Source organism: Pantherophis guttatus, chromosome 7, assembly GCF_059756535.1.
Source record: "Pantherophis guttatus breed Tessera chromosome 7, ASM5975653v1, whole genome shotgun sequence".
NCBI classification, from domain to species: domain Eukaryota; kingdom Metazoa; phylum Chordata; class Lepidosauria; order Squamata; family Colubridae; genus Pantherophis; species Pantherophis guttatus.
The window spans coordinates 65452285-65464524 of NC_142069.1; the positions used below are offsets into that span (position 1 = coordinate 65452285).

The 12240-nt window shown below is 33.2% G+C and overlaps 1 protein-coding gene across 1 annotated transcript in view; it reads right to left on the minus strand.

The window, feature by feature from the left end:
• Positions 1 to 1095: 1095 nt before the first annotated feature.
• The window catches only part of TFEC (transcription factor EC), a 29005-nt gene continuing 17860 nt past the window's right edge, over positions 1096 to 12240 (minus strand). Inside the window, exons 4-8 of the mRNA XM_034431019.2 lie at positions 9906 to 10020; positions 8865 to 8915; positions 6276 to 6351; positions 5185 to 5332; positions 1096 to 1513 (exon numbers count right to left, since the gene is read on the minus strand). Coding sequence (XP_034286910.1) covers positions 1142 to 1513; positions 5185 to 5332; positions 6276 to 6351; positions 8865 to 8915; positions 9906 to 10020 — 762 coding nt within the window. The 3' untranslated portion in view covers positions 1096 to 1141. The remainder of the gene's footprint in view (positions 1514 to 5184; positions 5333 to 6275; positions 6352 to 8864; positions 8916 to 9905; positions 10021 to 12240) is intronic.

Sequence of the window (12240 nt, forward strand, 5' to 3'; positions counted from 1 at the left end):
CATCTTTAAATATTAGGCTGCATCAATCTAGGCCTTTGTTTATATGGCCTGGACTTTTTCAAACCACTGGATGATTTTATCCCCAAAATGCACTGGGACAAAGTACACCAATTTGTAATAATATAATTCACCTTCAAGTGATACTGCTGGGCACTATACCCTATTTATGAGGAATAGGGCAGTCCAATTATGTGAAGATAGAGATGTCTTCCCACATGCAATATAGTTTTATATTCCTAATGCACACTTTCCATGCTGTTAGGTTTATGACCCACTAAGATTCATTCCTAATGAGTAAATAATTTAAATTGGTAGGAAATATTTTCATGATCAATGTCAAGAATTCCAGGATATGAACTACATTTTCTGAACTTGAATCTTTGTAAGCTATTATGGATGCAGTATGATACATAGAATAATTTCTAGAAGTTGCCAGATATCTATTTTAGGGTCCTGCTTCAAATATTTATTTTAGGATCCTGCTTCTCATTTTCGATAGTTCAAGCATCCTTGAACTATAGCAGTATTGAACTACTAGAACACATACCTCTTGTTTTAGATTGATATGCAATGGGCTACCTTTGACCCCAACATTCTCTAGCATCAACCTGCTTCAATACAATAGTGGAATAAAATTGCAAGGTAATGTATATGCAGCATTCCTGGTAAATAAATAAGAATGATACAAAATGTCTGATGGTTTGAGTCATCAATTCCAAACAAGAGAGTTATGGAAATAAGTAGATTTTACACATTTCTACATAAAAAGGTATGGTAGGTCTTCTATATATTAACTTCCATGCACAGAGGCCAAAGAGTTATCTCAAACTTCTTTTCATGCTTCAGAGGCTTAGTAATGAATAAATTAAGTTCTCATTCAAAATGTTTGTCCTGTGTGCATGAAAAAGTAATGTTCTTCTTGAAAATGTGTTCCCCCACTATCTTGCCTAAGAGTAAAATCTTACTACTTTCTATAAAGTTGGAAAATTTTCTTCTTATTTTTTATTTCACACTCAACCTTTCCAAAACAGATTATATCAGCAACCAACCTGATTATGCTGAAATAAGCAGTAAGCTAAATATAGCACCAGTAAATCAAGGGAGAATTCCTTTTATTCTATTTATGGAATGATCTTCTATGTTATACGTCATCACCTGAACTGCAACTGCTCCTTCGGCTGCTTCCTTTTGATACAGCAGGAGACACAGAAGATAAAAGAGGGTCTATCCCAAGTGGCGATATTGTATCATCTAATAATATTTCTTCTAGTCTCTGTTCTTTTAAGGCAGCACTAAAAGACAAGTCTGTAAAACGGGAGAGTGGATCAGAAAAGGCTGCAGCTGGGTCATGTAGATCAACATGTTGCTCATGAGCGATGGCTAGATGTTGAATATAGTCTATTGAATTCTCTTCTGGATATGCCTGTTGTCTCATGACCCTGGATGCTAAGTCAACCACGCTGACTGAAGACATGATTGGTAGTCCATGGGCATGTGCTTGTATTTCTAGCTCCTGTGTGAGAAAACAAAATATTTAGAGAGAAGGATTTAAAAAAAATCATAGGGATTCCATGCATCATGGTAGTATATCTGGTGCAGTTCTGAAATCTAGCCTGACAGTATGCTTAAAATGTAACATACTAATGTGACAAGCCTAGTTTTTTATGTTTTCTTAAAGCCATATAAATACTACATAATAGCCATAACGATGAACCATGGACTCTTGGTATGATTTGGGAGTCTAAGTGTAAGGACCAGCTTCTCCCCCACTTCCGATGTGGATTCCGACCAATCTGCCAGTGTAAAGATGAATTGTACCAGCCTCTCTGGGAAACAGATATGAAGAGTTTCTCAGGGTCATCTTACAATCCACTTGTTTCCCTCTCCCTTTTCATTTCCCGAGGTGTGAGAATTCTCCAGGCATTCCTGGCGCCAGGCAACAGTTATAAATCAGGTTAAAGTTTATACAAAGAGGACCAGGCAAGAAATTGGATACTTAGGACACACAGGAAAAGAACTAAATATGACAACTCCAAATCCCCCTCCCTTCTTTCACGAAGAATGGCAGATACACGGATCTGACACTAAGTTTCAAGCACAAATATAAATGCCTCAGTTCCAGTTCAGGAACAAAAAATCAGGAATAAAAAAAAACTTCTAAGGCATTTTCCTTCAAAAAAATGGAAAATAGATTATGAGATACTTCATACTACTTTATTTTGTAACGATACATAAAATGATATATAACCGTTGATGGCCAACCTATGGCACACAAGCCATCGCCCCAGCTCAGCTCCACCGCGCATGCACGCATACCTCCCACTGGTCAGCTGGTTTTCAGGTCTCTGCCACGCATGCGCAGGAGTGGGGTGCATGTGGGAGATGCGTGCGCATGCACAGGGAAACGGATCGCCTGTGTGGGGGTTGTGCGCACATGTGGGGGGGCTGGGCGCACATGGGAGGGTCACGCACACATGTGCGGGAGGTCACACAGGGAGGTCGCACATGCATTGCATTATGGATGTGTGTGGCACTCGGTGTCGAAAAGGTTAGCCATCACTGGTATATAAAATGGCCAAGTTGCAAAAGACATTAATCTATGATATTAGTGAAAAATTGCTACGTTTCCAAAAGTTCATAATACAATAATATTATAATAAATTATTATTTCATAATAGAGTGATAAAAATAAAGGCTTATAAGAAATTAAAACTGTTGGGGGGAGGCTCTGGTTCTGAAAAAGGAAATTATACACTGCCTTTGTGATGAAATATATAATCCGACCTTCTTCATAATTTTTCTGGAAAATTAGTGCTTTCTGCATCCAGAATACACATATATATCTACACACACACATATAAAATTGACAATTCTTTCTGTTTACAGGATTGTTTTTTCCCTATCACCTTCTTTAAATAAGCAAAATTGAAGAATGCTTCATTTTAAAGCTAACCATTTTGCATATGCATTTGCAGTAAAATATTTATTAAAAATAAATTCAGTTAATGTTACAATTATTCTCTCAGCAAAGTATGCTTTCATTTTACTATCCCAGCAATCAAAAGAGAAAGAGAGAAAGAAAGCAAAAGGAAAAAAAGAAAAGAGGGAGGGTGAGAGGGAGCGAGGGAGGGAGAGGGAAGGAAGGAAGGGATGAAGAAAGAAAGAAAGAACAAAAGAGAAAGAAAGAAAGAAAGAAAGAAAGAAAGTCAAATATCTGAATAACTATCCATAATGAGTGCTGAACTAAATAACTGTATAGTGCTAAAAATAACTATAAAAATAAAAATATTCCATTTTTCTCCAAAATTTTCAAAGCAAAACAAAAACATTTTTCTTCCCTTGCTTCAGAGTTTACAGAAATATTAAATACCTAGGCTTATCTTTTGTTTCTTAGGACAGATGAGATTGGAAACCTTTGCTTTCACTTTCTAAGATAATGGAAATTTGGCATCATTCTTACCTTACTTATACCTTATAATTGATTGAATTAAACCAGTTTTAAACATTTATAAATCAAGCTGTCTTGTTTTCATAAAGTAGAATTTGATTAAAACTGTATATATATATGTATATATATATATATATATATATATATATATATATATATATATATATATGTATCTTTCAATATTTGTAAACTAATCCAACTAACAATGTTGTGTACATAACAAATAATGTAATAAATAAAATTAATATTATAAACAAGATTAATAACAAAATTAATAATTTTAAATTTCTTAATTTTAGAATATTAACATATAAATATTTTAATAATCTAAAATATTATCAGTTGGCCTTCCTATTTTGCTTGTAGATGCAATTCTGCCGGTAGAATGAATTCTTAATATCCTCTGTGATACAGGTGACATCTGAAGAAAACAGAGGTCAGATACGATACTGGGAAAATGAGGGAGATCTAATGTATGAATAAAGAACGGTTGCTTAATATAACTGTTTAACAGGGCTTTTTAATTATGGGGAAGCAGTGATAGTATGGAGGCAATTGCCTGGGCTTAACTCATATTAGGTTCATCTCCAAAGAAATTAAATTATTTGAAATTATCAAGATCACATTTTTAATTCATGTCAGAAAAACTAATCAGTTGAAGTATGATCCTAATAGATATTCTATTAGAAATTCTCCACAAATTCCCACTGTCTGGGTTCTTGAGTTCAACGGACCAAAAATAATCCAAGTGGGGAACAGTGCACATTTTGCTGTGTGCCTCTCAGAATTTTAAAATGCCCACATTTTCACTGTGAGTGTTTTTATAGAAACAATAATTGTTTTCAGTAAATATCTATTAACCATGTTATGCATATCTAGATAATGTATTTTCAAACCCTGTAATTTCAGAGTGTTTTTAGCGCTGTGTTACTTAGACATGGAAGTCCTATCAATCTTAGTACAGTTTTAATACTCTGTTACCTAAGATACCTTACAACACAGTCCTATACATGTCTATTTAATTTTAATTTAATTTAAGCTATGGCAAACCACTTCTGAAATCTTTCCAAGAAAACTGCAGGGACTTGTCTGCATTATTGTGGCTGATGATTATTTACTTGATTCTGGTTGAACTATTTGCCTCTGAAAATGAAACAGGCCCATGGGTTTTGCCTTGCACTACTAAATACTTAAAAATGCCTCTGTTTGCACACTAATTCTCTTACAATATTTAGGAATGTTATCTAGAACCTGTGTGCATACCTTACCCAATTAAAAATTGTGTAGATCAATCACAGTCTATTATAGGAAGTGATCAGAAAATTAGGTGCTGCTTAATTTCATGTTGGACAATGTCAGTGGTGAGTTGCTACCAGTTCGCCCCGGATCGGGCAAACCAATAGCAGCGGCAGAAGGCTCTGCCTACCTGCCCGGACATCTCTGCGCATGCGCAGAAGTGTTGTGCACATGCAAGTGTGCACACCCCCACAAGTGAACCGGTAGCGACTGGTTTTGAAAGCCACTACTGGACAATGTACCCCAACGTAAAACAAGGTAAGGAACATTTTTCAAAATGTATCTTAAGTCTCCAAATAATATAGATTTCTTAAGGTGTAGATCTATGCGTATGTGTTTTATAATCATTGAACATAGTTTGATCATGTAAAAGCTGTAGCAAAATCAAAAGATGGAAGAAGGAAGAGATTAGTTTTGAATGAGCATTTTTCTCTACAAACCTGAATTCGTAGCAACAGTCTTCTATTAGCTTGCTCTAATTTCTTCTGCCTCTGCTCTAATTCTTGAGCTTTCTGTTGTTCTTTCTGTAACCACTTGATATACTCCACTGATGCCTTTAAAATAGTTCCTTTATTCCAGCGCATATCGCTGTAGAAAGTAATGATAACCTTTTCACAATTGTGCATGTCAGCAAAATTCATAAAAATGTACAAAATCTTTTATATTAATATGAAATAATGATTTACATGAGCATTATTCACTCTTAGATATTATTGCTTCTGAATGGAAATTTTAATAGAATAGTTAAAAAGCCCTTATATATTAAAATTAATCCCAGAATGAAAATAAGTGTCAAAAGAACGTAATAAAGTGCCTTTTTTGTGTAAGATCTAAATGCAGATTCATGATTCTATTTTTATAGTCTTTATATTTTTAGTAAAAATGCTTTTGTTATTAACTCTGATTAAAATCTATGTGTAAAACTCTCCATTAATGAACTAGGAACCATATATTACGACAATTTAAGCATAAATTTCTGAATATAATTTAAAATTTATAACTCTTTTCACCTGATCTTCTAATGAGCATGCTTTTATTCTTATTTGAATAAAAGGTTTTATCTAATTTTGATATTCAGTATTAATAATACACCAAAATCATAGTTTAGCTTTAGCAACAATTCCATATAATATTTTAAAACCTGTATGATTAAAACAAACTAAAACATACTTTTACATAAAATACTATATGAAAGTGATTTGTATATCTAGGCTAATATGATTTGTCACTGTTAATAAGGAGATACTTAGTCCAAAATGGCATTTATCTTATAAGTATGCTATTTCAAGTATCATGTTAAAAATATCTTACTGTGTGGACCAATATATTATATGTAGATTATCAGTTAAATTGGAATCTGAAATTATCCATCAACTGACACAAAAATTGACTCTAGTAATCTGCCATTTTGGACAAAATGTCCACACTAAATATGACATCAAAAATTCCTGTTTCATACTCTGCTCCGTTTATTGTATTTTCTTTTTATTTAAATACTAAATACAATGATAAAAATGACAGATGAACTCACGGATCATTAGACTTTGGAATAAGGGTGCCAAGCTCTTTGATTCGGTAATTAATATTATACCTTCTTCTTCTTTCAACTATAAAACAAGATATCTTAATAGTAGCAGAATATAATTTGTTAACAAATAGCAACACAGTTGTTCTATTACAAAACACCATACTCTCTTTCAAAACGTCACAGTATTTCAACTTTGTAAAGCTTGAAAATATTTAATCTATGAAAACCATTATATAGCTAGTTTAACTATCCTGGAGACAACTTCTTTTAAAAGGAGAAAAATAAGGAATACAAAAATATTTATTTTTAATGAAAGAACACCTAACTCTTCATTTAAATTATGCAACTAACAAAGCTTTTATAGGGATTTAATGTATAAGATAAATATAACAATGTGTACCTCTAACATTAAGGCTGTGTGTTCAAATTGTCATTCTCATTTGATTTGACAATGAACTAAAATTGTGAATCAGTGCTCATGGATCAGTGCTTTTATCATATCAGACAAGTTATTTTGAAAGGCTGCAAAGAGGTGATAATACCATCATGTGTTTGCTGTCATTTGAATTAAAATATTTATAGTTTCATCCATGTTTACTTTAAGGAAGGTCTAGCTTTGATCTTAAAAATGTATGATTATTCTTTCACAAATTGTAAGTCTTGATTACCATTCATGCTTGAAAATTTCGTAAAAGAAAGCCCTGCTCAACAGTACATAACAAATATACTTTAAGTTTTTAAATTACTTTACAAGTGTTTTTTTTTTTAACAAACAGTATGAGTTACTTTTTGATTGTAAAATATCTTGTAGGGGAAGGAGGGGCAGAGGGTGGAGTTAAAACAGGGATCATCTTAGAATCTCTATGTGGGCACAAGCGGAAGTCCAACCTCCCTTAATTCTGTTGATCCTTATTTAAATTTTAGTAGGTGAGAATATTCCTGTGCATAGGGATTAGTAACATTAAATCAGTTTAATTTGACCTTCTTCTGTGAACCTGATCTTTCACACCCAACATTTTTACATTTGATATCTGCTTGTTGCATGCAGCTATCCACTTGCTTCATATTATTATAGAACGTTATGGCACAGTTAGTGGTCATTTCACCAAAATGATTATTCAGACATAAAAATATCAGGTTAACTAGAATATTGTTCAAATTATTTGACACACAGACATAATTTATTTGGAATGTGCAGTTTCATTTTAAGATGCCCATGGAGCATGATGCATATATAAATTGCACAGAAACAATGGGAATAAAGTACAGTCCAATTATGTTAACCTCATCAATTCTTACATAATTCAATACAATGGTATTAAATGAAGTGGGATGTTGGTTTCATTACTTAGTTTAAACTGGGTAGGAAAATGCAATTTTCCTAGATATCTAACCTTATGGCACAAGTTATTACAATTTATTACTGGAAAGATGATATGGGCCATACACACAATCTCTGCAAATTGAGCATTCTAGTTTTTTCTCCTAAAAATCAATTTCTGGTCGTTTCAGGATTTTCTTCTATGCACGCAGCAATAGGCAACGTATCTAGATTAACCCAAGGCACTGAAGACCAATAATGCAGTATTATTAATATTTAATAATTTGGGATAAAATCAAAAACAATATATGAAATTGAAATGCCAAAGAAGCCATTGTAGCACAGTGGTTAGAATGCAGTATTGCCAGCTAATTCTGCCCACTGCAAGAAGTTTATCCTGATCAGCTCAAGGCTGACTCAGCCTCACACCTTTCCGAGGGTGTTGGGGGCAATATGCTGACTCGGTAAACTGTTTAGAAAGTGCTGTAGAGTACAATGAAGCTGTATATACTGTAAATCTAAATACTATTGCTATTGCTAAATGACGAAATCAGCAGGAGCCATTATAGTTGGATAACATCAGACATGGACAAGTTTAAAATGTGATTACTAAGCAACACATACAAAAAGTGAGAAAAGAGAAAAGAGCTAGGCATAAAAAGAGTGATGGAAACACCATCAAATGCAGCCATACCTGGACTATACCTATGATATAATACATTGCTGGAATTAGGAACTGGCCAATTTGGAGTAAAACCAATGAAGTAAAAGATGATTCACTATATATTACATTTCCACAGAAATATTAATAGATGATGTCTTTCCCACAGTAATGGAGGAAAGGTTTATTTCAAATTGTCAAAACAAGAAAATAATTGCATAAAAGACAGGAAGAACAGGCCCTGATGTAAGTTTAAGATTGGAATTTATTGAATGTGTAGGAAACAAAATAATATAATAAAAACAAGAACAGAATACTGGCATGAAATAGCATTACATGGTCAATTTCTATAAAAGATCGAGGAGAAAGTAGATGAAGATAAAATCTGGCAATGGCTTACAACTGGGATATTAAAAAAAGAAATTAAAGACATGATTTTGGCTGAGAAATTGGATGAGTTGGTTTATTGTCCATTCAATTTTTCAGGTCTACCCCCTTCACATACAAAAACATTTGTTCAGTCTTTCTTCACCAATAACTCTAAAGGAAAGAGTTATTTCCACAGTCTACTAACAATAATAAATATTTGGAAAGTGTTAAATGTACTCACTGAGATTATGGTTGTCCTTTTTTAGTCTCTCTTTTGTGATTCTGTGTGTATCTGTGATAGAAAGCAAAGTCTAACTAAACAGGTTATAGATTACTCTATGTGAACGATAAATTTTTTACAAAGTTTTAAGAAAACTTTACCATCTCAGACTTTCTAATTCTTTTTGCTACTTGCTATTTCCTTACTTGTTGTTTACTGTATGTGTTAAGTTGTTTTTTTTTTTTTAATATCATGCATTTTTAATTTTTAAAATTCTGGGGAAGCAGTATCCAATTTGTTGTACTTTACATTGTGGTGATAGAAAACTTTATAATACTTTAAAGTGAATTTGAGTTCCTATTATTATCTTGCCAGGCATAATCAGATTTGTATGTTGAAGAAAATCATCTCTTTGTTCCTTTAAGTTGCACTGATAAACTGCATGGTTGTTAACATTCTTTAGATTAATTGAATGAAAGTCTGAAAGATGTTAATTCATTAATGTGGTGAATGGCTGTATTGTGAACCTTTAAGAGAGTCACTTATGATGACCTGGAACAAATGTAATGGATGATAATTTATTTATATCATGGGCCAGAAGTCAAAATGTGTGCAGATCAATTATGTTTCCTACAGTAATTACAGCCATTAGCTACATGTGTCTAGTTATAAGGACCAGCAAGGACTACCATGACTTTTATTGTTAGGATATTCACTTCAGAACAAATAGAGAAAAATGTTTTGAAGTAGAACATTCTGATTCAGGGAGGCTACTAGTCATCTAGAAATAGAATGCTAAATGACTAACGGTGTTCCTTATCTGTTCTCCACATTTCATAATTCATTACCAAGAGTGAAAACAATCACATGGATGGTTTTAAAACCAGTTAATAAGGAATTAGAGAGTAGAAACAGTACACCATGAAGGTGTCCAATGTGTATTTAAATCACTTCTACTATATTTTTGATCTGCGTTATTACATTTGTTCTACAAATAGATAGATGCTTCAGCCTTTGTTTAAACAAACTTTTTAGTGTGCCAGAATCTCAAAGCTGTATTACCTGTGATTTCCCTTTTAACTGGCAAACTAGAAGGACAGGAAGTATTGGTAAGACCCATATTGGCAGCCGTCATTCCTTGGTCACTGTTGTATATATCCAGAATGCTACTTGAAAGCTTTAAAGAACACAGAAAAGAAAAAAAGAAAAAAAAAGAAAGAAAAAGACATAAAATTAGATATGGGAGAATAAAAATAAATTCATGATTTTGTCATCGGAAAAGCATATATAGGTACTTAAGAACAAAATTCCATTTCAGATGCGTATTCATGTCTTAATCTCAATGGGGACTGCAAATGCTCATCTAAAAAATAGATTTGCTCTTATCATCTATAAAATAAAATAAAATGTTAAGGGTCAAAACTGCAATTGTTCTATATGCAGAAACTAGAAGGAGATTGATTTGAGTTTTATATGCAGAATGATGCCTTGGTTATGGCCCCTGATGTCTAATTTTGAATTAATGCCATAGCATATTTTCCAATAACAGGATTACTGTTACTACACTTCAAATATGAGTTAAGTTGAAAGGAAAATAACCTTGCTGATCTTACCTGAGACCCAAGTGAATTTTTAACTATCTCCCTGAACTCAATTCCTAAATTGTTTGTGCTTTGGGCAGCATACAAAAAAGATGCAGCTATGCAAAGCATCTTAAAATAGACCTGGGTAGAGCATATGAGACCATGTTATGGGCAATTGTCTTGCAAGGGCATTAGGAGACATTAGGTAATTAATTCTCTATCTGCTCTGACATAAATTTTATAAACTGCTATTTGATTATTCATTTTCTGATCTTTAATATGAAATCCTTCCAAACATAAAATTAAGCTGGCATTTTGTTGAGATTTTTAAAATAACTTTCAAATTTGTAATGCCCTTGATTGATAGAACCTCACACAATATGAACAGTTGATTCATACAGATTGCTTTTTGTGTCCCTGCAATTTTTCCCCATAGATAGATGCTACATGATTTGGAAAGGGGACTGTTTCCAGGATTTTAACTTGCTAGATGGCTACCCAGTGGACATACAATCAACCTTCATATGTTCTTACCTAGTGCCCTACATAAGGTTTTTGTTTTATTAAGATTCTATAGACCCAAGAGTGTGCTTTTTATCCTTTTCAAGATCACTGCACAACAATTGACTGTTTTGCCCTATTTGTGATATGGCTACATGGAACTCTTAGAGAAAACAAATAAGGAGTAATGAGAGAGAGATAGTAGTTAAGGCACCAGGCTAGAAACCAGGAGACTGTGAGTTTTAGCCCCGCCTTAGGCACAAGGCCACTCTTCCACACTCTTTAAGAAATAAGCAATGGCAAACTGCTTGCCAAGGGACTTCTCTGGTCAGTCAACATGAGTCAAGACTAATTCAAAGGCATCAAAAAACACCAAACTAAACCAAACAAACAAAAACAGTACAATGAGATATCAGAAGACAAATTAAACAAATCCAAATAAACAAATATCTAAACTGCATCATAATCCATAATATCAGTAAACTGGAGTATTTAACACTATATCCAAAATAAATGTAAATATAAAAACCAATTAACATTGCAATTTTATCAGATGTATTTGCAAGAACTGATGTTTTTATTAAAATGATAAAAACAGTGTTGCACTGTGATACTTTCATGGATGCCTATTTATAGCAGTAGACTTCATACATGTATGTGTGAAGAAAGGTCCTTTCTTTCTCCCAACATTGCTCCAATCAGTTTCATTGGATGACTAGCAAATTCTTCCTCTATGCATGTATGCATTTTCTATCCTGAATTTGAAACATGCAGTTTTGTATACAATTTATTCAACAAATCTTGTCCATTATATAACTTGATTCATCTGTTTTCAGTTCTGCTTTGATTTCATAAAAATCACCTGTTTTCATTCACAACTTTCACATATGATCAGTGTTCCTGACATATGCAAATTTTAATGTAAATACATATTCTTTTGTGTATGCTAAACGTTGCCAAATAAATTTCATAATAAAGATTTTTTAAATGTAAAAATATTTTAAACAATTAACTATCCTCCTTTTTTATGGGCAATATTTAATATATATATTTTACAGTTGCATCTCTCAAAGAAGTTGTGGGGTAGTTTTTTTAATGCAAATATCACACATATATCAATCTATATAGATCTATACTTGTAATAGAATGTGTGAATGAGCTTGGGGAATGAGGGAAAGAGATGCTGCTTAGGAAACCATCAGACAAGAGAGACAGGAGCCCCCAATATTTTAAAGGTCAGAGGAAGAAACTTAGGAAGGGCCCGCCCTAATGGATGAAGTCAGTGGAAGGATTCAGCCAGTTTGCACTGGTTT